Consider the following 24,701-nt stretch of genomic DNA (forward strand, 5'->3'; position numbering starts at 1 on the left):
GTCGACTCCGCGGTACTCCTCTCGCCGAGCTGGAGTACCGCAGTCGACGGCAAGCACTTCCGGGTTCGACTTATCGCGTCCAGACTAGACGCGATAAGTCGAACCCAGAACTTCGATTTCCAGCCGTCAAACTAGCTGGTAAGTGTAGCCAAGGCCTTAGTGAGGCAGGCCTCCAGGTCCCTCTGTCCAGATGGGGGAACAAGATCAGGCAGGGGTGTCGGTAGGTATGCAATGGAGTTGACAGATGGACCCCCCCTCAAATCCAGCCCCCCTGTGCAGCCTCATCCTTACCACCTGTCTGGGGCCCATGGTGAATGAGGCACATGAGCGACTGGTGGGTTAGCTTGATGGCCAGAGCGGCACTGTGGGACAGCCCGACGAGGACTTCATTCGGCTCTGTTGTTGTGACGCGACACGGATTTCCAGCCGCACGGGCCAAAACACGGTGGAGCGGACACCGTTCAGCCTCAGTCCTGGTTAGCCCTGGGGGTGGGCGGGAACCCTACAGCAGCCAGGCACGGCTTGCAGCACCCGAGACGGCTTTGATGTCTGTATGCAGGGCATGTTAGAGAGATCGCGTGATGTTAGACACGGGTCATTCCTCTCGTGCAGACAAGGCCGCTGGAGATCCTGCGAACGTGAAGAGACGGCCCTTTCTGCCGAGTCCCCCTCACTTTCTTCCACTGGTCTCCCAGTTGGCCTATCCACCTCTGACCCTCCCCCATGCTCCCTTATCTCTCAGAATAGCAACCGTTTACACAACAGGGGCTGGAGGTGCAGCAGCATCGGGGCGGAACCACACTTTATATAAAGCTAAATTATACCTTAGGAGGATAAAGCTAGACCAAGCACCCATAATTACACTGACTATAGCAAGAGGTCCTACACACAGCCGGGCAGGGGCAGAGGGCGGGGAGAGAGCGGCAGGCCTTGGACCCCTCATTATACTCAAGATAACAAGAGATCCTTCATGCAGGCAGACAGGGCAGGAGGCAGACGGGGAGGAAGGGAGGCAGACCTCACACATATAATTATAGTGGCCATAATGACATGAGGGAGGAGGGCCTGATCCAAAGTCTGCTGGGGTCAGCGGGACTCTTTGCACTGACTCTAGAGCGGATTCCGAGAGGCTGATGGAGAAAAAAGCCGGGGAAGAGAGCGACCTCGTACACACAAAGCTATCTAACAAAGAGAGTGGCGAAGATTGCCCAATGGATAGGGCATGAGCTCGGTGCTTGAAAGACCTCGATTTGACTCCCAGTCAAATCTGCTACAGTCTTCCTGCATGGTTAACTCAGCTCCCCATTGGTAGAATGGGGATAGCCCTTCCCCACCTCACAGGGCTGTTGAGTGGATAAAATCCATTCAGGATGGTGAGGTGCTCGGAGATGGATGTGGGCAATATAAGCACCTAGATAGACAGTCAACAGAGGCACGTGAGCTTTTGGTAGGAAAGGCAAACACATGCGTGATGCTCACCTGGCTGAAAAATACAGCTGAAGATCCTTGAGCCTTTCAGCCTAACTAAGCCTTTTTAAGTTCAGAGGGATGTAAGCCCCAGAATTTAACTAGCACCTCCAACGCTTGGTGGTGGAGTGTGCGTGCCAGAGACTTTGCTTCCCAGCTGTTTTCTACGTACCAGCAAATCTGGACTGGTTTATGGTTTCACACGAACATCAAGATGAAATCCCCTTATGGGACAGTCCGATAGAATTTAATAGAAAACAGTGATCTTTCTAGGGGTTTTTCAAACTATCCTGTAGAATCCAGCAGAGAATTCTCCCCCACCTCGCTATGAAATCTTTGAGGCTGTTAGAGTAATTTCTGTAGAACCTGTTGGTTTCAGCCCTCTTCCATTCTACAGGACTTTCCCACAGGCATGTGATTTTGCCTGGTTTTAATGTGAAACCAGGAGAAATTCAGCAGCTTCAGGAAAGGTTTGCGTTGAGAACTTGGGTCCAACACTCAGAGTGAGCCAGGGCAGGAAGTATGTGAACCCCTCAAAGCAGGGCAAAGGGGAGGAAATGTTCTAATGCTTCCTTGAAAACCCAAGCCATGGGAGAAAGAGGTGCAGACCTGGGTGTAAATAGAGTAGTGGCCACACAGAGGTAAATGCTGCAGCCATTTATCTGGTCGCAATCATGCTCAATCATGGAAGTTTGGCCTGAGTAGGACATGCAAAGTTTGCCCCTATAGGCCTGATCTAAAGCCAATGGCAAAAATTCCATTGACTTGAGTGAGCTTTGGTTCAAGCCCTTTGTCACACGTGATCCTGAGGTTACCTTTCAGGTCATCTGATCATAAGGTTCTCCACTGCATTTGTGTAAACCCAGAACTGATATGAATGGAATTACACTGTCATACATTAGTGCTATCGGCCAGCTGGATCTGGCCCAGAGATAATTATTCACACACTTTGATAGGGCGCTCTAAATAGACATAACACTTCAATAATTAGAAAAGACATGATTGCCTACTCAGAAAAGCCTACAATGTAATATATTATTATCAAGGGCTTGATGGTCACATACACAGGTTTCCCCCCCTGTAACTTCACCGACTTCAGTAAAGTCATTCCTGGTTTACCCCAATGCAAGTGACTAAAGGATGGAACCCAACATCTGAAAAATTAGACTTCCAGATAATTGGGGGCTACCACCTACTGGTGGTGGACTACCAGAAGATGAGAGAAAGGATGGCTTTGTGGTTAAGACCCCGAACAAGGACTTGGGAGATCTGGTTTCAATCCCCAGCTTTGTAACACGGCAAGTCACTGTGCCTCAAATATAAAACTGGGATTGTAACGCCCCTTTTGTCCGTTTAGAATATAAGCTCTTTGAGGCAGGGAGGGTCTCTCATGATACGTCTGCAGTGCCCAGTACAATGGAGGCTGTCGACACTAATGCAATACAAGTAATACTGATAGACAAACAGATAGCTGGCTGGGCTGCACGCTGTTCATACATGGTTAATTACACCGAACGCAAGGTCTCCTATACAAACAGAGAGATGGAGGGAGGAAATTGGCAATTAGATTCATTTCCACTGGAACAAACGGGGCAGAAATATAGAGCAGGAGAGAATTTGGACAAGTTGGTTCTCCCCTGAGTGAGACACACTGACTCACTCCCTGGCATCTCTTCAGCCGCGTGCCCACATATGAGAGCCGCCGCGATGCGCTTCACAAGCGTTCTGCAGAGCACGTGAGCTGCCAAAGCAGCCCCAGCACCTCTCCTGGCACTAAGACCCAGTGACAGGAGTTGCTCCTACTCTCTGTGGTTCTGCGATTGGCATGTTGTGGAGTCAACACGTGTGTCTCATTGTTAACAGCTCAGTGCCCCATGGGCGTGGGCACCTTTGCTGGCTTGAGCTCAGACAGATTTCCTTGTGGTGGTGTCAGGGAGACTGCCCAGACATGCTCATGCTTCAAACAGGCTCGAGGGACCCTGTAAAAAGGCAGATCAACCCCTGCTTTGATGCATCTTCTTCCCTGCTGGGAGCTTTCCAGACCCAGTCAGGGCCAGGGGAAAACAATACTATTAACGAAACACACTACACTCATACAGTAGCTTTCATCTCAGGATCTCAAAGTGCTTTAGAAACAAGCCTTGTGAAACAGACGGGCAGGTAATCATTATCCTCATTTTACAGGTGGGCACAGATTGATGACGTAACCTCCTTACATTTGCATGGCGACCCATCAGCAGAGTTGGGTGTAGAACCCAGGAGTCCTGGCTCCTAATCATCCCTTGGCAAGGTACCCCAGGAGTTATACGCCTTCTGGGAGGAAGTAGCCAAGTGTTAGATATTATTTCAGTGACATCAGGTATAACGCTAAATAGAACTCTCATACTTCTTGCTCTGAAGCGTGTAATTGCATCACTGAAAGAGATACTTGGCATAACAAGGGGCCCAATAGAGTATGATCTGCAAAGCTATGGGTTTGGTGCCCAGCGGAGGTCTGTCTGGATCAGATGCTCTAAGAAGACAAGGAGCTAAAGACATGTTTGCAGCACTTGCTGTCCCACACAGTGTTTGTGAGCCAGTGACTTCCACCTATCCTTGCTCAGCCCTGGGGACTCTGATCTGCTCGATAATCCTTTGCACAACACACCTGGGGAGACTGATACTGCAAGGTGTTGAGCAACCCTCAACTACCCCTGAAATCCAGGCAGATTTACCTCTTCACTTTTGTAATTATTTCTATTATTGGCAGCACCTCAGGGCCCCAGTGTGCTGAGTGCTGAACGTACACATGGTGAGAGACTATCCCTGCCCCAAAGGGCTTCGGGACAGATTTTCTGAAAGTATTTAGGCACTGAACTCCCACTGAAATCAATGGGAGTTAGGAACCTTAATGTCTTTAAAAATCCCACCCTGACACAACAGACAAAGGCTGGGAAGGGAAACTGAGGCACAGAGAGGGACTTGCCCAAGATCACTCAGCAGGTCAGCGACAGAGCCATGTTATCCTTCACCCAACACCCCCTGGTCAGGAATTGGTTGTTTTCCTCTCATGCAAAGCCTGACATTCCATTGACCTCCAGGGAGAGAGCTGCTCACGGCACTAGAGGCAGCCACCAGACTTAGGCTGCCCTGAAATCTTCTGGGGTTCCGAGTGATCTCCCTGGGAAGCTGCTGAGCCCCTGCGGCAGAATCCAGAGTCATCCCTGACCCCCGGCAAACAGCTGTGAGCAGACACTGACTAGATGCTAGCAACTGGGGGTTGAAGCATTAAGTGCTAACAAAACGTCAGACATTTTGGGATTGGGGATTGCCTGATCCTAACCTTTCTCATTTCCTAGTTACATACTGATACGTATATGCCATATAGCTGCTGCATCCCACCAGCCTCCCTTTACCGCATGGGGCATCTTGAGATCCCCTTTCATTCAAGCCTCAGCACCCAATAGGATAACTATTATCCTCATTTTACAAGTGGGGAAACTGAGGCAGAGCACAGAACTCAAGAGTCCTGAGGTAAGAGTCCTGAGGTCCAGCCCCTTGCTCTAATCACCAGGTTACTCTGCTGACTAAAATGCCATTTCTGCATCTTCCCCAATTACACTTTTATACGAACGCTGATACAGTCTGCACCTCAATCGGGCCCAAGACCAGAGAATCCATCGCTTAACCAGGATAGCACGCTGGCAATTGGTTTCATGCAGTTTAATAGATTTCCCCTTCCCCTTTACAAGTACATGCCTGAGTCCTGCTTAGATAACAAAATGGAGTTGTGGTGCATCATTAACGATGCAAACAACATAACTTCTGCATAATATTTTTAAAATATGTTGGAGGGGAAAAAATGAATGTCAACTGGGCATAGGAAAACATTTTTGTTTATAAGCACAGAGACAATAGGCTGCAATAAGCATTCAAAAGTCATGAGTCAGGCCTCAATCAATCATGAGATTGGCTTAAAGAATGTCAGATTATTAAAAAAAAAAAAGTTCTTTTCATTTGCCTTCTGGTTTCTGAGCCTGTAGGATGCACTTGGATCCCATATTCAGGATTTTTCCCTTCAACCACAAGGACTAGAAACTTACTTAAGAAAAAAGGAAAGCTGAAATGTTCATGACATCATTAGATTCCAGAAGCTGAGACTTTAAGAACAAACCCATGCCAAATATTGCAAGATTTGCAGGAAGATTTAGTGACACTGAGTAATGTGTCAGCCATGTATCTTCACCTATTTCATTGGGCACCTTGTACCATTCATTCAATATAAGGTGTGCAAAAATGACACCTGTTACAAGTAGAAGGGCATTCCATTCATTGGATGGATTTATTGTGGTACTACATTCCCACTGGAGCTATGAAACTTATGGGCCAACCTTTGGGCCTGGTCTTGAGTAGGATAAAAAGGTATGTAGGGTGTGTGTGTGGGGTAGTTAGATTATGTTTAGCTATCATGATCTAGTCAACATATCATAAAACTCTTTTGCAAACAACTGGAAATTGCACCCTGCCAGCAATTGGTGGTCAGTAGTCAATTTAGCTGAACCAGGATGGAACTCAGTTTAGCTTCAAGTGTAAACAAGGAACAAGCTGTAGTCAGCACAAGTTCAGCTAACCCAGGTTAACCCTTGCTCTGACTTCAGAGGGAAGTTAGAATGACCTCAGATTTAATACAAGTAAAGGATCACGAGGATGACTGGCACACTTCCTTAGATTCCTCTTCGTTTTCTTTTGTTCTTGTGGACCACAATAGAGGAAGTGTCCAAGAAAGACTCTTGTGCCAACATCCCAATTGAAAAGCTTTAAGAGGTTTGGCTAAGGGTCAGAGGAATCGCAGAAATGTATAAGCTAGAAGATACCTCAAGAGGTCATCTAATGCATCCCCTCACTCTGAGGCAGGAACAAGTATACCTAGACCATCCCTGACAGGTGTTTGTCAGGAATGGTCTACATATACATAATCCTGGAGTACTCAAACTTGTGGGTACTTAGCTGAATCCTTGGGGTGTTTGGACCTAGAACATTGGTTTGACCCATTCTAAAGAGGACAAGGAGGGGCAGTCACCATGGTTGGATCCAGACTTATGCCCTTCCAAACTTGAAGAGCATCTGTATCTAGCATGTTGGCTAGAGTCCCCTTTTCATATGAATGAAGGCATGGATTCTCTTGCCATTTTTGTCTTCATCTTTCTCTTCCCTTTAATCTCCCAGGGATGACTAGGGAGAGGAAAGATGATGGTGGATGGAGAGATAAACAAAGATATACTCTACTGAGGTGCTTGCCATTATCAACATGCTACTGTGCAACAATATACCATTTGGGAGCTTTCTAATCTGTTTTTTTGCAGATAAAATGAATGAGTGATCTCTCTTGGTTTTCCCACATATACTGCCTCGTCCATCCAGGTGGTTTACTGACCCCCCCAAATGACTATTTTAGAATGTGATTAAGCGATTTAGAATATGGTGGAGGGAGTGCGAGAAAAATCCTCCAATCCCATATGCAAGATTGGAGAAGGAGAGAGAGAGAAACAAAACTTTGTTTTGAAAGTTTGCTCGACTGGGGAAATCCAAATGGCTTATTTACATTCAGTCTGAAATTAATGCACTAAAGCCTTTCAGATTCAAAGATATTCAGAGAAAGGAGGGGGAACGGGGAAGAGAAATGCCCAGAAAACCACAGCAGAGCACAAGCTAATCAGTGAGCTCCTGACACATCAAACACAGCTTTGCTTTCACCGATTTCCATACCTTGGCTGCTTACCCTGGCAGCGTTTGCCCTAGTGTCTCTCGGCACGCTTGGGTGATGGTGTATAAAACATTTTCGCTGCTGGACCACGAGGCGTTTGGTCACCAATGTTTGTTTCTATGAAAAGTTACTTCCTTAGCAAAACCACAAATAACTCGCCAGCTCCACACCAGGGTTATTATTATTTGTTATTTATAGTGTTCTGGTGGGTAGAGACATAAAGGCATAGGGACAGCCAAGCTGGTCAGCACACAGGCCCCTCTCTGACAATGGTCTGTGCCAGCTGCTTCAGAATCACTGCAAGAACTCCTGTCGTGGACAATTTTGTAATCCATGAGATGGTGTATTAAAACAACCTATCCCACCCCCTTTGTCTGGCTTGTGGATTGAGGCTGGGCTTCTCAAGGGCACACTAAGGCATTCAACCCCCATGGAGTATAAAATAGAATCTGGCCACCTTCCTCCCTTTGGCTCCTTGAAAATCCCACCTCTGGCACAGGGAAGGTCTCTCACTGGCTATATGCAGAGCACCCATGGAGCCCTGAGCCGAGAAGCAGCCTCTAGGCACTGAACAAACAATAATCAAGGTTAAACCATTCAGATGACTTGGCCCAAACCATGTCCACTCCCAGCACGGTACAAGGAAACCCTTTTACCAAGGAAATGCTCACAGTTCAGGACACGGCAGAAGTCTCAGTACGGAGAGGCCCCGGTATTAGAGGGAGAGAACGTTTGTGTGCCTCGGAGCAGACCTCCCCCCTCAAATTAAAGAGGAGGAAAGTAAAACCAGCACGGCAGAATGGAAACGCACATAGCTAAAACACCAGCTGTTTGAACAACACAATACAGCATATTTCAAGAAAGGTTAAAACTGGAAATAAACTCCTGTATGAGACACTTAATTCTTCTGCTACCTACAACAGCTAAAACCCTATTGACTTCAGTGCAATTCCTCCTGATTTACACCACTGCAAGTGGCTACGTCTTCACTTCAGAAACTAAGTGTGTCTTTACATGGAGAGAGCTATCGTAATGCAAAATCCTAGTGGTAACAAGGCACAGGCAGTTTTTCTCTTGATTTTGCTGAGATCAAGCTTCTCCCCTCCCCCTCCCCCCACCGTTCTTGAGGTAAACACACACCTTCATTTGCAATGAAGACAGCCACAGATGCGAGGCTAAGTCTCCATGTGATGAACAGCGAGCCAGAAACGAACAAAAATAATCATGTCCCAATGTACATTTGAAGCAGTAAAGCTGCCTGTGCATGACTGGAGACCCGGGCCCTCAAGGGGAGAAGGTCTGGTGGGGAATTAGAGAGGATGATGTAGTAGCGGAGAAGTTAGCTGAATCTTTTACTGTGAAAGGTCACGGGGAAATTCCTATTCAAAGGATATTTCTTACAGGAGATCAGAATGCAGCCTTATTACTGTTTATTTGTATTAGAGCAATGCTTAGAGACTTCAACAAGCTAGCTGCTGTATATGCACAAAGAAACAGTCCCAGCCCGGCCAAGCATACAATCTAAACAGACAAGAGAGAGGGGTTCTCCATGGAGGAGGTTACAGAACATCTTGAGATGCTAACATGCAGTAAGGGCCCGATTCAGCAAAACATCTGTGCACACATCCAGCATGTGAATAGTCCCTAAGGGCTTTGCTGGATCAATACATGTGTCAGCAAGACTGAGGGTTGTGATAAAACCAAGGGACCCAAGATCATAGAATCACAGAAATGTAGGGCTGGAAGGGACCTTAAGAGATCATCAAGTCCAGTCCCCTGCACGGAGGCAGGTCCAAATAAATCTAGGCCATCCCTGACATGGGTTTGTCCAATTTGTTCTTAAAAACCTCCGATGAAAAGGATTCCACAACCTCCCTTGGAAGCCTGTTCCAGAGCTTATCTATCCTTATAGTTAGAAAGTTTTTCCTCATATCTAACCTGAATCTCCCTTGCTGCAGATTAAATCCATTACTTCTTGTCCTATCTTCAGTGGACATGGAGAACAATTGATCACCGTCCCCTGTAGAACAGCCCTTAACATATTGGAAGACAGTTATTAGATTCCCTCTCAGGCTTTTTTTCTCAAGATTAAACATGCCCAGTTTTTTTAACTTTTCCTCGCAGGTCGGGTTTTCTAAACCTTTGATCATGTGTGTTGCTCTCCTCTGAACTCTCTCCACTTTATCCACACCTTTCCCAAAGTGGTGGCACCCAGAATTGGACACAGTACTCCAGCTGATGCCTCCCCAGTGCTAGGTAGAGCGGGACAATTACCTCCCAGGTCTTACATACAACATTCCTGTTAATACACCCTAGAACGATATTAGCCTTTTTTGGAGCGGCCTCATATTGTTGACTCACATTCAATTTGTGATCCACTATCACCCCCAGATCCTTTTCAGCAGTACTACCCCCTAGCCAGTTATACTTCATTTTGTAGTTGTGCATTGGATTTCTCCTTTCTAAATGAAGTACTTTGCACTTGTTTTTACTGAATTTCACCTTGTTGATTTCAGACCAATTTGCCAAGATCATTTTGAATTCTAATCCTGTGCTCCGAAGTGCTTGCAACCCCTCCCGGCTCGGTGCCATCTACACATTTTATAAGCACACTCTCTGGACCATTATCCAAGTCATTCATGAAAATATTGAATAGTATTGGACTCAGAACTGACCCCTCCGGTACCCCACTAGATACCGCCTCCCAGTTTGAGAGCAAACCATTGACAACTCCTCTGTGAGTATGGTCTTTCAACCAGTTGCACCCACCTTAGAGTGATTTCATCTAGACCACATTTCCCTAATTTGCTTATGAGAATGTCATGTGGGACTGTGGCATAAGCCTTACTAAAATCAAGATGTATCATTTCAACTACTTCCCCCCATCCATGAGGCCAGTAACCTTGTCAAAGAAGGAAATTAGGTTTGTTTGGCACGATTTGTTCTTGACAAATCCATGCTGACTACTCTTTATAACCCTATTATCGTCTAGGCACTTACAAACTGATTGCTTAATAATTTATTCCAGTATCTTTCCAGATATTGAAGTTAGGCCGACTGGTCTATAATTCCCTTGGTCCTCTTTGTTCCCCCTTTTAAAGGCAGGTACAATGTTTGACCTTCTTCAGTCCTCAGGGACCTCACACGTCCTCCATGAGTTCTCCAATGGTTTTGAGATTGCTTCAGTGAGTACCTTAAAAACCTTAGTATGAATTTCATCAGGCTCTGCCCTATTGAATACATCTAATTTATTCTTGAACCTGTTCTGGCTTGCATATCTTCCCCCCTTTTTGTTAATATTAATTATGTTGAGTATCTGGTCACCTTGAGCTTTTATTAGTGAATAATGATGCAAAATAGGCATTAAACCTTCTTTATGTCATCCATTATTAGCTCTCCTTCCCTGCTAAGAAGAGGATCTGCACTTTCCTTCATCTTTCTCTTGGTCCTAATGTATTTAAAGAACGTCTTCTTATTGCTTTTTATGTCCCTCACTAGGTGTAACTCATTTTGTTCCTTACGCTTTCTGATTTTGTCCCTACATACGCGTGCTATTCTTTTGTACGCCTCTGTCGCAATTCATTCATGTTTCCCCTTTTTACAGAATTCCTTTTTGATTTTTAGGTCATTGAAGAGCTCCTGACGGAGCCATATTGGCCTCTTCCTATTCTTCCATACAGAGGCAAACTCCTCCTTGACTTCACTGGGAGTTTTGCATGAGTGAAGGCTGCTGGATCAGACCCTGAGGCATTTAACATAGCTTTAAAAACAGCAATTATCCTTGAAGCTTGGAAAGCTGATAATACGGTGCCTAGCAAATCCACGGAGATTGTGGGAACTACAGCCCAATGAACCACACCACAATGCCAGGGCAAGTTAAGGACATGCTGGGTACAGTAATTATATAACCTTACAGGGTCAAACTAGCATACGTTCTGCCAGGGAAAATTGTGCCTTTCTAGCCTAAGAGTTCTTAGAAAAAGTTAGTTGAAGAATAGATACATGTGAGCTGATGCACATCATTATTAACAAGAACAATAATGTGCACCCACAGAGCACCTTTCATTCTAAGTTCTAGCTAGCCATCTTAGGGTTTTGTACAAGGGTCCAACTTTACAGAACCTGATCGCAGTGCACTTTACATTCATACAGTCTCATCTCAACAAGCCTGTGAAACAGAAAGTGATTACTACTCCCACTTTACTGTGTGTGTGGGGGGGGGGGGGGGGGAGCCAGAGAGGTGTCCATCCAAGGCAACATAGCGGCAGAGCTAAGAAAACAGAATTTTGCAGTCCTTAATCCCAACTCCCCCTCTGCTCTAACCAGTAGACAACACACCCCTTCTAGAACAGGGAGGAGAATCCAGAATTTCTGGGGTGGTACTGAGTATAGACAGACCAATCTGGGCCTGGGATCATAACACTTACCTCAACTGGGTCAGGGCGATATGGGAATAAACTCCTTTTAAAAAGGCAGCACAAAGCTTTATGGGTCTAGTGCAGGGGTAGGCAACCTATGGCATGCGTGCCAAAGGCGGCACGCGAGCTGATTTTCAGTGGCACTCACACTGCCCGGGTCCTGGCCACCGGTCTGGGGGGCTCTGCATTTTAATTTAATTTTAAATGAAGCTTCTTAAACATTTTAAAAACCTTATTTACTTTACATACAACAATAGTTTAGTTATCTATTATAGACTTATAGAAAGACCTTCTAAAAACGTTAAAATGTATTACTGGCACATGAAACCTTAAATTAGAGTGAATCAATGAAGACTCGGCACAACACTTCTGAAAGGTTGCTGACCCCTGGCTTAGGGTGACCAGACAGCAAATGTGAAAAATCGGGGCAGGGGGTGGGAGGTAATAGGAGCCTATATAAGAAAAAGACCCAAAATTTGGGACTGTCCCAATAAAATCGGGACATCTGGTCACCCTATATCGGCCACAGATTACATAGCTGTTGGTCTAATGACTGCAAAACAGTCCACTGATTAGGCCATTTGGGTGGAGCAAGTCATTTCTCATGGAGACCTTAAATCGTCCAACTTGCTTTCCGTGCAAATTTGCATCTGCTCCTGAGAACGTATTGCACCTGGGATCTTAGCCAGGGAATTGAAAGTTGCCAAACTGGGTAAACACATTCCTGCTTGGTGCATCAGAATTGACACCGGTTGCGAGACAGCCTGGAGTGACGGCTGTGCAGCCTGAAGTCATCTGTTTATCCACAAAACAGATACAGCAACAGGGCCAGATTTCCCCACCCTGCCAACGTGCCTGAGTCCTGACCTGGAGCGGCCACATATAGTGAGGAAAGAGCAGTTCAGTCTCCAGCAATGCCTGTCAGTGCCACTTGGGATGGCTATTTCATGACGAGGACCCCGGCCCACGAGGAACCGAGACCTGCCATACATAGAGAACACCAAACAGTCGTCATTCAATACCATCTTTCTGTCATTCCCAAGCAGGGCTAGAGTTAGCCCAAGAGGTGAGAATTTCCAGCTCCCATTGATAATTCTCTACTCTACCCAGTCCCGGGCTCTGCATTCCTCTTCTAATCAGACTGTTTATCCTGCAGCTGAAACAGAATGTAACAGGCTGGTCCAAGGGTGCTCATCAGCAAAACCAACAGTAAACCGTGGTCAATTTGATGCTTACATCCTGGGGTACAAAATTCCAAAGCTCAGCGCAAGAGGCTATTGTCCTACATCAGACGCTGCAGCCCATGACCTCTACTGATACTGCGTTCTCTTTAATTTTCAACCTCCTTATCCAGGGAAGGAGACATTACAGCCAAACCTGGAATGTACAAGACAGACTGTATACCTGGGTAGAGAGGGCAATAAAAATTCCAAAATGATACGGGTGTTAAGGTGCCTTATGCAGAGTTTGGGGGATTAAAAGAAACCTACAAAGCACTGGCCAAAGGTCAAGCAGAGGCCCCTTTATCTCTCCCTTCCTTGTAGGGATGAGAGAAGCTTAGTTCTCACCAGATTTCTTTGTTGCTGGCTGGAGACATCCCTGGTAAAGCTTTGCGCATGTTCTTCTGGGCATGCATATTTCCTGTCGCCTGAGATGGGCCTGAGCTGAAATGCAGGGTTTGAACTTCAAGGTGTTTGGAATCTGCACCTACTTCTGGATTCATCTATCATCCAGAACCTCAGCTGGCATCAATTAGTACAGCTCTGTTCAAGTCAGTGGCGCTACGATGGTTTCCACCTGCTGAGGATCTGGCCCTAGCGCTCTGAATTGAAACAAACCACAGATCTGACTAGCCATGAGCTCTGCAAGTTTGAAGCCTGGGTTCAAGGCTTGGGTTCAGGACTTTCACAAGACCTAGCTGGAAATCAGAAGTGACAATAAAAAGCCACCAACACTGACAAGTATCAGAACATTTCAGAACCTCAGCAAAGGTTTGGGGAGGAGGAGAGAGAGGGTGTTTCTCCTTTTCTTCTTCTTCTTTGTATTGGACCTATCCCAACCAAGAACAAGGCCCCACTGTGCTAGGTGCTGTCTGTATTCATAGGTTACATCTATACTGCACAAAGAAACAACCCCACAGCAGTGAGTCTCAGAGTCCAGGTCAATTGACTCAGGCTCATGGGACTTGCACTGCAGGGCCAAAAATAGCAGGGTAGACATTTGGGCTCGGGCTGGAACCTGGGCTCCGAGACCTTTCCTGTCACTGGGTTTCAGGGCCCTGGCGAACATCTGCACTGCCCTGCTTTTGTTCGTTGGTTTGTTTTTGCTGCGTAGACTACACCTAAGGGAAAGTCTCCACCCCAAAACGCTCACAATCTAAATAGATAAGAAAGGCAAAAGGTGAGAAAAAGGGAGTATTGTCACCCCCATTTTAGAGACAGGGAACTCTCTCCCTCTCCCCCCTCTCTCTTTCACACACACACACACACACACACACACACACACACAAAATTAGGCCAAGACTTTGCAAAACTGATGAATGATTTTGGGTTTCTACCTTTAAAGGGGTCTGATTTTCAGAGAACGGGTGCTCAGCTCTGTCGGGAATCAGGCCCCTTTAAGATGTCTCCAAATAGGGCCCCCCAGAAATGGAGGCACCCCAAAAGACTAGCCACTTTTGGAAAACATTGGCTGCTGTGACTTGCCATGGGGCACCGTGTAGCAAAGTGAGCTACTGAACCAAGAGCTACCGAGTCGCACAGTAGTGCTTTACCCAGAAGACCATGTTTGGTTATGGCATCTCCATTGCCCTCCCATGCAGCCTGGTGTTGAGAAGCCAAGGAGAGGACAGCCCAAGCACAAAGCAGGCGAAAGAAACGAACGATGTCCCGTACATAGGGCCCATGTTGAACGCAGGCCCTGACACAAAATCCCCCAAGGAAGGATCAGGCTATGGGGACACAGAAGGAGAGATCACAACTGCCATGCACATCTTGTTACACTTTTGGGAAAATATGAAAAACTCCAGAAAAAGAAAAAGGGGCGTTAACTGGCTTCTGCAACTCTCAGAATCTCGGCAGGCAATTTCAAAGGAAATTTAATTAGAAGCTAGAGGAAGAACACAGCACTCTAGTGGCAAACAGCAGAACCCAGTTGAGGGATTGTTTTGTTTTGAAACTGGAATCTTTGAAAATGCCAGAAAGAATCCTTTTTTTTTTTTTTTTTTAATTTTAAACAAATGCAGCAGTTTCACTAATTGCAATGAAACTTGGAGAAGCAAAATATAGATGTCAGGTGTTTGGCGCAGAAAGCTTTTTATTGTTTTTTTGGGGGGCAAAACGAAAAAAAACTGGTTGGTTGTTTCTAATTTTTTTTTTTTGAGAGGCTGTTTGCACACACATTTTGCAATCAAGTTACTTAAACTGGTGCCAGCTCTTGTGTGGGCTCTCTTAATTCAGTTTAAAAAAGATTTATTTTCACTTAGTTTAAACCTGTTCCTGAACTGTGCAATGAGTGACATGGCAGGCAGGCAGAGTTGTAGAAAGAGATCTTCACTGTGCCAGGGCCGCCCAGAGGATTCAGGGGACCTGGGGCAAAGCAATTTTGGGGGCTCCTTCCATAAAAAAAAGTTGCAATACGATAGAATACTATATTCTCGTGGGGGCCAGGGCCCGGGGGCAAATTGCCCCCTTGCCCGCCTCCCGTGCGGCCCTGCATTGTGCATGCAGAGAGGCCAATGTTACATACTGAGAGGACTGGCCACTGGTTTGCATTCCTAAACTCCGAGTGTCACACAAAACTAGGTCCCGCCTGAAATCTGGCCCTCCTTCTCTAGTTTCACTCCTTATATACTGTCCTACATAATCTTCCAACATAAGCAATTTAAACTAAATCAAAATAAGAGCATCCATACATGGGTTTGCACCAGTTTAATTAAGGGTAGGTCTATACTGGAACTGGAGGTCACTTGGTATTGAACAACGTGTTGATTAAAAAACAAGAGTGATATATAATTAACGTGTCACACATTAAATGGAATAAAAACTGGCTAACTGATAGGTCTCAAAATGGAACTGTAAATGGCGAATCGTCATCAAGCAGATGTGTTTCGAGGTGGGTCCTGCTGGGACCAGTTTGTGGCCCTGCGCTATTTAACATTTTTATCAATGACCTGGAAGAAAACATCAGATCATTACTGATAAAGTTTACACATGAAACAAAAACTGGGGGAGTGGTAAATGATGAAGAGACCAGGTCATTGATGCAGAGCGATCTGGAGGGTTCGGCAAATTGGGCACATGCCAACAATATGCATTTGAATACAGCTAAATGTAAATGTGTACATCTAGGAACAAAGAACGCAGGCCATCCTTACACAATAGGGGACTCTCTCCTGGGAAGCAGAGGCTCTGAAAAAGATTTGGGGGTGGGGTGGGGTGGATAATCAGCTGCCAGTGTGACACTGTGGCCAAAAGAGCTAATGTGATCTTGGGCTGTATCAATGGGAATCTCAAATAGGAGTACAGAGGTTATTGCAACCACCACTGGAATATTGGGTCCAGTTCTGGTGCTTACATTTCAAGAAGGAGGTTGATAAATTGGAAAGGGGTCAGAGAACAGCCACAAGGATTGATTAAAGGATTAGAAAATCTGCCTGATAGACTGAAAGAGCTCAATCTATTTGGCTTAACAAAGAGAAGGTTAAGGGGTGACTTGATTACAGTCGGTAAGTATCTACACAGGAAACCCAGATTTAATTATAGGCTCTTCAGTCTAGCAGAGAAAGGTCTAACACAATCCAATGGCTGGAAGTTGAAGCTAGACAAATGCAGACTGAAAATAAGGCGTAAATGTCTAATGGTTAGAGTAATTAACCACTGGAACAATTTACCAAGTGTTGTGGTGGATTCTCCATCACTGGCAATTTCTAAATCAAGACAAGACTGGCTGTTTTTCTAAAAACTCTGCTCTAGGAAATATTTCGGGGAAGTCCTCTGGCCTGTGTTATACAGGAGGGTAGACAAGATGATCATAATTGCCCCTTCGGGTCTTGGAATCCATGAGTCTATCCCAGTGCTAGCTTGGATCATGCTAGTACACAATAGCAGTGTAGTCGTGGCTGCATGGGCCGTGTGATGGGCCAGCCATGCGAAGACGTGCCTAAGCTTTCAGACAGGGATGTACTTGGGGTGGCTAGCTGTCCTGCCACCTGTGTAGCTGCAGCGACCCTGCTATTTTTAGCGTGCGAGCTCAATCCGAGAGGGCGTGAATATATCTACCCGAGCTGGAAATTACACCGCCAACTGCCGTGTAGACGGAACTTAAATCGCTTTCAAGCTGCACCTGGCGTTAAACTGGTGCAACTCTGCAGGTAGATGAGTCCTAAGTACGAATTTGGCAGGGAGGACAAGTTGTCAGCCCATCTCAGGTCTGGATAGAGCCCACCAAAATATCGGAAGTCCCCGCCCCTCAGGTGAGGGAGGGGCACCGAGTCCACAGATCAACCAGGGGGACAGAGCCGACAAGCTATCTGACTGACCATTCAGGAACGCACAGTCCTTCACACCTGCAAGCCAGCGGCTGTACATAAGCTTCCCCCATATGATGCCCCACAGCAAACATTTCTGAGGTCTCATTCTCGACTGCTAATACCTCTGGGGTGCCCTGTTTGTATCCCTGACTGTCGGGATTGTGCCAAGCAGCCAGGCTTTCCCCATACGGCCTGACAGCAGTTTGGAAGTGGTGCTGGCTTGCTAAAACCAAATGATTCTGGAAAGGAATCATGGGAGTTTGATAGTTTGTCCCCAAGTCCCAGGATGCCAGCAGGTTCCCGAAGGTATCTGAGTGTGCAACACGAGAAAAATCCCAGGAGGCAGAGAATGTAGTGGTGGAATAGGGCACCAAGGGAGATGTGCCAAGAGTGCAGTTATTTTGAAAAAGCAGAGAGCTGCATGATTCATAAGAGAAGAGATTTAAGCTGGCGTAAACAAAGCGGTGTGAATGCACTCTTTTGGCAGAGTTACACCAGTGGAGCTGTAGTGGAAAAACGTATACTGGAAAAACTCTCCCATGTGGACAAGGCCTCCAGTCCCAGCACCTCCTCCATTGATCTTGATTGCGGCACGGGCAGGACAATGGACTGGGCAGGGCGGCCTGTGGTTTGCGCCCCAGCAAACCCAGCTCAGCAGAGCCCCCATTTCCAGAGAAGCTGAGCTCCGAGGGAGGCTTCTGCTGCGCCCTCTATGAAAGAGGCATTGTCTGGGCCTGTCACAGGGGCTGGGCCTGCGGTACAGCGGGGCTGGGCTGGGGCCTCGAGACAGAACTGCTTTCAAGCCCCATGTTATACCTCAGGGCAAACTCATTGTGAATGGTCAAAAAAACCACTGTGTGTGTGTGTGCTCGCATGTTAAGTACACTCCCCTTTCCCCCGCTCAGACTGAGGAAGCCGCAGAGTTGCTGGCTACTGTAGCCAAGCCGGGGAGTGGATGTCAACAGGGAGCCCAGAAACGAAGCACCGTCATCCAAGGCCTGCTCCCAGTTGTGCTGGGGAGTCACCAGCAGCCTCTGACAGGGGCAGAGTTGAGCTCACTGGGTGTGAGATGCTTACGCTGCGGGTGGAGTGGCCAGAGAGACTATCTGGGGTGCATATGACAGAGAGGGGAGGAAAAGTTGTGTGTGTACCCAGGAGAAAGAGGGCAGGGGAAAGAGAGAGAGGAGGAGTGTAGAACTTGTCCAAATTTTCCCATCAAAACCGATTTTTTTGACGGAAAATGGCTTCCACCACCCCAAAAAAAGCTGTCCCAAATATTCGTTTCTTCTCTACATTTTTCATTTTTATTTCAGCCCCCTCCCAAACGTTGTGCCAGCTGTCCCCTCCATTTGCTCTATTCTGGAAAAGGGGGAGGGAAATGAAAAATCAGAAGCGGGAGATTTTTTTTGGGTGAAACAATAGATTTTTTTTTAAATTCTCTTCAAAAACCAAAAGGCCCAGATTTTCTTTGCCCCTAAATGCCACGTGAGAAAATAACGGATATTTTCCAACCAGCTCTAGGGAAGTGATGGAGAAAGAGAAAAGTCTATAGGGTATTCATGCTAAAGTAAGGTCATAGAAAGACTGGACCATACGAGCCAACATACTGCCATATGAAGGTGGCATCTGAGTATGGGCCGCCTGTGCTCACTCGTTCACTGCTGGACATGAAACCAGCAGATTCTCATCTTTCTCTAGCGCTGTCCTCTGGTAATTCAAAGGGCAGGGCCGCCCAGAGGATTCAGGGGGCCTGGGGCAAAGCGGGGGAGCGGACATAAAAAAAGGCACCACCCGCTGTGGCGCTTGTACTCACCTGGCGGCGCTCCGAGTCGGCGGTGGCGGCGGGTCCTTCACTCGCTCCGTGTCTTCGGCAGCACTGAAGGGCCCCCCGCTGCCGAAATGCCGCCGAAGACCCGGACCGCCGCCGGGTGAGTAAAAATTAAAAAGGCGCCTCTAGCCAGGAAAGGGATTCTCGGCCCGGGCTCAGCCTGGGGCAAATTGCCCCACTTGTCCCCTCCTCTGTGTGGCCCTGTCAAAGGGGCTGCTTTGATGGTACCTAGGTACCTGGGTCCAGCCCTCCCTGTGGTGAGAAGAAGGTCGTGATAATCTGGGATCCATCTTCAGAGATGGCTGCTAAGAGAGGGGACAGAGATCTCAGAAGAAATATCCAGGTCACGTCATTTTTCACAAGGTAGAAACCGCACGGCTCCATAGTCAGGAATGAGACTCAGAGTGGGGAGACCTGGATTCTGTCCCCAGCTCTGCCACAGTTTCGCTCGCCTTGAGCCTCCGTGCACCTCAGTTTCCCCACCTATTTTATCAACTCAATCTCACCAAGTTAATTTGGCTTCCTGAATTATATTTGAAAGGGTTATTGGGTTCAAATCCCCCCTAGGTGTAGGAACAGGGAGGCAGAATCTTCAAATGAAACTTCCCAAGAGACAAGGTTTCCGCAAATAACACTGTGCGGACAAACTGGATGCCGTCCCTGGAGTGCCCTGCAAACAAGGGTGAAAATCCTGCAAAGGGAAAGGCCACAAGGAGCAGCTGCTCTTACCCTGATGGATAAAAAACAACAAACATCTCACCTCAGTCCTCAGCAAAGAGCAGGAATGGACTCTGCTCGGTGGAATTCTGGCTCTGCTTGGACCAGGGAGCGTCTCCCAGGAAGCATTGGCACTTGGTGCCTTTTCAAACAGGGGTAGGAGCTTCTGGTGTTTTGAAAGCCGAGAACTCTTGCCCTGTGGAACCTCTGCTATGTAGCAACCTAGATCTAGGCCAAAGTCCCATGCCCCAAGAGCAGGCTGTGAAAGAGATGGAACCCAGTGGTGCTAGCATGGGACTTTGAAGACTTGGATTCAAGTACTTGCTCCATCGCAGACTGCTGATGGGTATGTCTACACTGCCCGGGTAGACAGAACTGCACCAGTGCGCTCAAAATAGTTGTGTAGATGTTGCGGCACCAGCGGAGGCTCGGGCTAACTTCCTGAGTAAAACCCACCTAGCCCTGCAGAGGTTGTTATGGACTGCTCACCCACCACTGAAATGAATCCACCTCTGGGGTGGAAAGCAGTGGCCATTGATGCACAGAATTCTTCCCTGTGGTGCAGCCACCTCTGTGGTGGAACATGTCAGCCGCTGAACAGCAAACAGCAACAACACACAAGAGTTTGGGACAGAAAGTGGAGAAGTTGGAAATGTTGGGAGAACATAACAAGGGAATGTATTCTCTGAAATCTGGGCCCTGGCACATTGCAGGATAAGTCCATCAGTGGAATTACACCAGGAATTAATTTGGCCTCTTTTGTGTCTCACTCTGACAGCACACACAATAGGCTGTGTTTCACCTTTCGCTGTCAGTTTCCTGCTCTGACCCATTCCTCTCAATCTGCCCTTCAGTGTAGTTTCTCCATGTAAATATCTGCGGAAGCCAATTGCGCTGACAATGGAGGTCCTCCAACTGTGCGTGACATCCCCTGGAAAAGCCAAAGACTCCGGCCCAATCAACATTCTCATTACGGCAAATGCAAATGAAGGCATTATGGTGTTGCCATAATAACAACAACGGGACAACTTTCACATAGCGTTAGAGTTCTACAGCAGGTAATATTAAATTACAGGAGAGCTTATTACGTATACAACAACTCGCTCAGAGTCAGCTGGCGAAGAGTCATCATTTAGTAGCCTGGAAACCTCTTCTGGTCAAATTGATTCCCCTCCCCACACACAATAGCTACATTCCAAGAGAAGGCTTTCTCAGAGCCAGCACACTGCAGCTAACACAGCACGATGCATGGAAAGAGAGCAGGACTCTCACGGGTAGTGGAATTTCACTGGATTTGCTCCAGGTGGGAGGAGGAGATGGAGGCAATCAGGGATCCAGGGAACCCACTTATTTAGGGCCTGATTCTGCAGCCCTGACCCCTTTTGAGGAGCATTTACTGAGCGATCTTACAGGCGTCAATGGGACTGAGCGCCACGTGCCATGAGCAAGGGTGGCAGGATCAGGCTCTGATCCGCCCGATGGTCTCCCCATGGTTTGCCATTGGAGCACTGATCTTCTCTGATCTTTGGCCAGTCCATGGGTACCGGATGGACCCCCCTACATACAGCAACCCAGAGCCTCCCCACCTTCCGATTGTGGGGCTTGAAGCCAGATCTGGGGAAGGAATAAAGCAGACAGCTTTCTCCGGGTACGGAGCAGGGGCTAAAGGATGTTATTAAATTTAATAGGATCAGGGCCCAGAGCGAGGGTGGGGGGAAGCCGCATCTCGCAAGGAGCTGGCCCAGGCCCAAGAACACGCGACGACTGAATGGAGACAAAAGTTCTTGTGAGAAGCCAAAGCTCCGGTGCAGCTGCATCAGGGCTCCCACTGCACGGTCTGCAACCCAGGCAGGAGGCAGCAGAAAGAAACCCAAGCTCCCTTTCCCCCCTTCGGAGAGGTTACGTCCCACACAGCCAGTGTGCGAGAGCACAATAGTGTCTTTGGAGAGAGAGAGAGAAAATATGGGAAAGGAAGTGGTGGGCTTTAAGCCTGGAGGTGAGCCCCTCGCCAATAAGTCTCTGCAACATTTCGTCTGCCTGCTCTTTAACCCTTTGGCTCCCGCAGAGCCAACATCCTCTCCTCTTCCCAAGCCAGGAAAACAGCTCAGCAAGCACCTTTCATCTCCAGCGCCCTTGCTCCCACCGATCCTGGCTCTTGGTGAAGTCCCATTAGAAATGGGAAAGTTACAGAAACTTTGCGGGAAAGTTTCACACAAACTTTCTTGTCCTAGTGGCATCATCTCCCGCCCCACCCCACAAATCACCAGCTGGTGGGGTTCCATTAGCTTCCCTGGATTTTCACCAGCTGGGGTTCTGATCCCCATTGTGTGGTGGATATTCACACAGGGCAGCTGGTGGAAAACAGCACAGCTATTTTAAGTTCAGTGGAGCCATGCTGATTTCCATCAGTCGAGGATCTAGCTCAGGTTGTGTTCAGCCACAAAGAGCTACAATTCTCTTTATAATCCAGAAAGTTGGACAAAGACTTCTACTTAACAAATAAAAAGAACAGGGAAGCCTAGGGCTCCTGCCAGTGGCCAGAGAGAGACAAGTCCCTGTAAGTTTAAAGCGAGGGAGACAAAAGCCCCTTGTGCTTACCTGTGCTAGTGGGCAGGAAGGGTGTCTGATCCGGCACGGGGTCTCCATTGAGTGAGTCAGAATGGCTTGAGAGATCACTTCTCAGCTGGGACATCTGACTGGGACCTGCCAGACACACCACATGCAGATCAAGACAGTGAGAGAAAGAAGCTCACTGAAGATTGCTAAACAACCCAGCCATGAGGAACTCTCACATGGAATGAATCAGCATGAAGACTTTAGGTGGGGAGACAAGAAGGAAATCGCACAACCCCAAGAAGTGATTTCTAACTCACCCGGGCAGGACACCTCTCCCCAACTGCCGCATCCACATGCACAAAAGTTTGCTTGATTGTTCAGCTGCAAGAAACTCCAGCTCTGCTTAAGCTTCCCTCCAGACACATTTCAGTCCCAGCTGCATTGAGGAATCCTGTGATCAGCCAATTCCCACCCCCAAGAATACACAGACACATTGGAGAAACTCACTTTTTTTGTTTACACTTTAATGGAGCTCCCACAAGTGGAGTGTCATCCTATCGTCCTCTCCATATGAAGGTCTCCTTCAGGTCTCTGCAGCTGCTCCCTTCTCCAAACACCCCACTCCTCCAGCCCTCTTCAACTAGATTTCTTCAGCTTGTCTTTCTTTCTTCCTTTATCTTTACATATTCCTTAAAAATGCCCTTCCTGGTGCCTTGTCCCTGCCAGGACTGTCCTGCACTTTCAAATAAAGAGGACACTTCACGTCTTTATCTTTGCAGCTCTTTCTTCAGGGCAGTGTTAGGTTACAACTGGACAAGTTTGTGCAGTCTATCTCCAGACTGTAAGCTCTGCCTCCCGTCTCTCACACAGGAAATTGCATTCAGGGCTGATTACCCAGTTTCCTTCATGCTGGAGATATTTGGAGTTCATGCAGCCTATAATAAGCTGGTTGGCACTACGATTTAAAAAAAGCAGCGAGAACAAACAAACAGACACAACAATCCACAAAGCCACTTTAAAAAGGAACGAAAAAAAAAAAAGTGGATTTCTTTTTTGGGGGAGTAGAGCCAAGCAGTCGAAGTATGGTGGGGGGAACAGGGAAAAGTGGGACGAGCATGGGCTTACTATATCTCTCTGCCAATGCTTAAGTCTTTGACCTCCACATTTTTTAATCCAAATTTGTTTTTCTTTAAACTCAAAGGATCCATTTTCAAACAGCGGCAAGGAAGCAAAAAGGGACAGCAAGCCTAACTCGAAAAATCATCAAAACCTCCCTTGTGTCGCATGAACAGAAACAATAGCCTGTCTCCTCCAGCTGTAATGCTCCCAAATACTGATGTAGATGTGGCCCAATATACTTACAGTACGACTACATATTCTTGTGCGAAGGATTGACATGTAACTCGGACACATGGCCAGAAGTCAGGAGAGACACATTTTATTCCTGACTCTGCTACTAAGTCACCGTCTGTCCTTGGACAAGTCACTTTCCCCTATTTGTGCCTCAGTTTCCCCATCTACAAAATGAGGTCAATATTGGGTTTTGTGGTTTAACTCGCTGGCTTTGAGATACTCAGATGGAGGGCAAAATATGATTAGCGTTATCAGTATTACTGTTTAAAGTGACAGAATGAAGTCAAGTCTCAAATTCCCTTTTCTAGTGTAATATTTTAATTAGGAGCAGTTTACATTTGGATTCACTGTTTCCACACTCACTCGCGATATTACTTTATATCTTGCTTTAACGGAACTGACGTCAAAACGTTTTTAGATAAAATATGTACCGACACATTCTTTTTAAGACTGCTTTTTACACTACTAGAGCCTGATAATCCAGTACTTCCAAGTTTATTAAATAGGCCAGATTCTCCACTGGTGTAACTCTGGAGTAACCCCAGTGACATCAGTGGAGTTATTCTGGACTGAAACCAGTGTCAATTAAATCAGAATTGACGCAGTGTCAGTAAGTGTGAATGCACGTGGGTGTCATTTCCATGTCGTGGCTAGCATAGATTTATAATTTACAGAGAGTCATCAGTGTGGTTCAGTGGATAAGGTGCTGGCCAGGATTCAGGACCTCAGCCACTGCCCTGCTGTTACCATGGGTGAGTCATGTCTCCTCTGTATGTCCCTCTTTCCCTTCCCATCCTTTCTCTTGTGTATTTAGCCTGTAAACTCTTTGGGGGCAAGGGCTGTCTCTCTATGTGTATATACCACACCTAGCACAATGGGGCCCCGTTGCTGTTAGCACTGCTAGCCGTTGCTGAAATAGGACTACTACTAACTGCTGTTCCCAGTACAAATATACATGGGCTATGGGCCTGCCCAAAGAGCTCAATATCACAGATCAGCCAAAGCGGCCAAACTCCACTCTAAAAGGCAACCAACACAGAGCGTTTGGAGCTCTTTATAAGATCTAATTCAGACACACAATCCATGGGA

At 47.0% G+C, this 24,701-nt stretch overlaps 1 protein-coding gene across 2 annotated transcripts in view; it reads right to left on the reverse strand.

Moving 5' to 3' along the window:
* The window catches only part of MDFI (MyoD family inhibitor), a 42,290-nt gene extending 19,136 nt beyond the window's left edge, over positions 1 to 23,154 (reverse strand). The window contains exons 1-2 of one of the 2 annotated variants that reach the window (XM_034767349.1): positions 22,767 to 23,154; positions 22,302 to 22,406 (exon numbers count right to left, since the gene is read on the reverse strand). In XM_034767349.1, the coding sequence (XP_034623240.1) occupies positions 22,302 to 22,395 (94 nt within the window). In that variant the 5' untranslated portion in view covers positions 22,396 to 22,406; positions 22,767 to 23,154. Of the gene's footprint in view, positions 1 to 22,301; positions 22,407 to 22,576; positions 22,739 to 22,766 lie in introns of those variants that run through there. The other variant, XM_034767350.1, reaches the window with a different exon arrangement.
* Between the last annotated feature and the right edge of the window lie 1,547 nt (positions 23,155 to 24,701).

The sequence above is a fragment of the Trachemys scripta genome, chromosome 4, assembly GCF_013100865.1.
Source record: "Trachemys scripta elegans isolate TJP31775 chromosome 4, CAS_Tse_1.0, whole genome shotgun sequence".
In the NCBI taxonomy this organism is placed as follows: Eukaryota; Metazoa; Chordata; order Testudines; family Emydidae; genus Trachemys; species Trachemys scripta.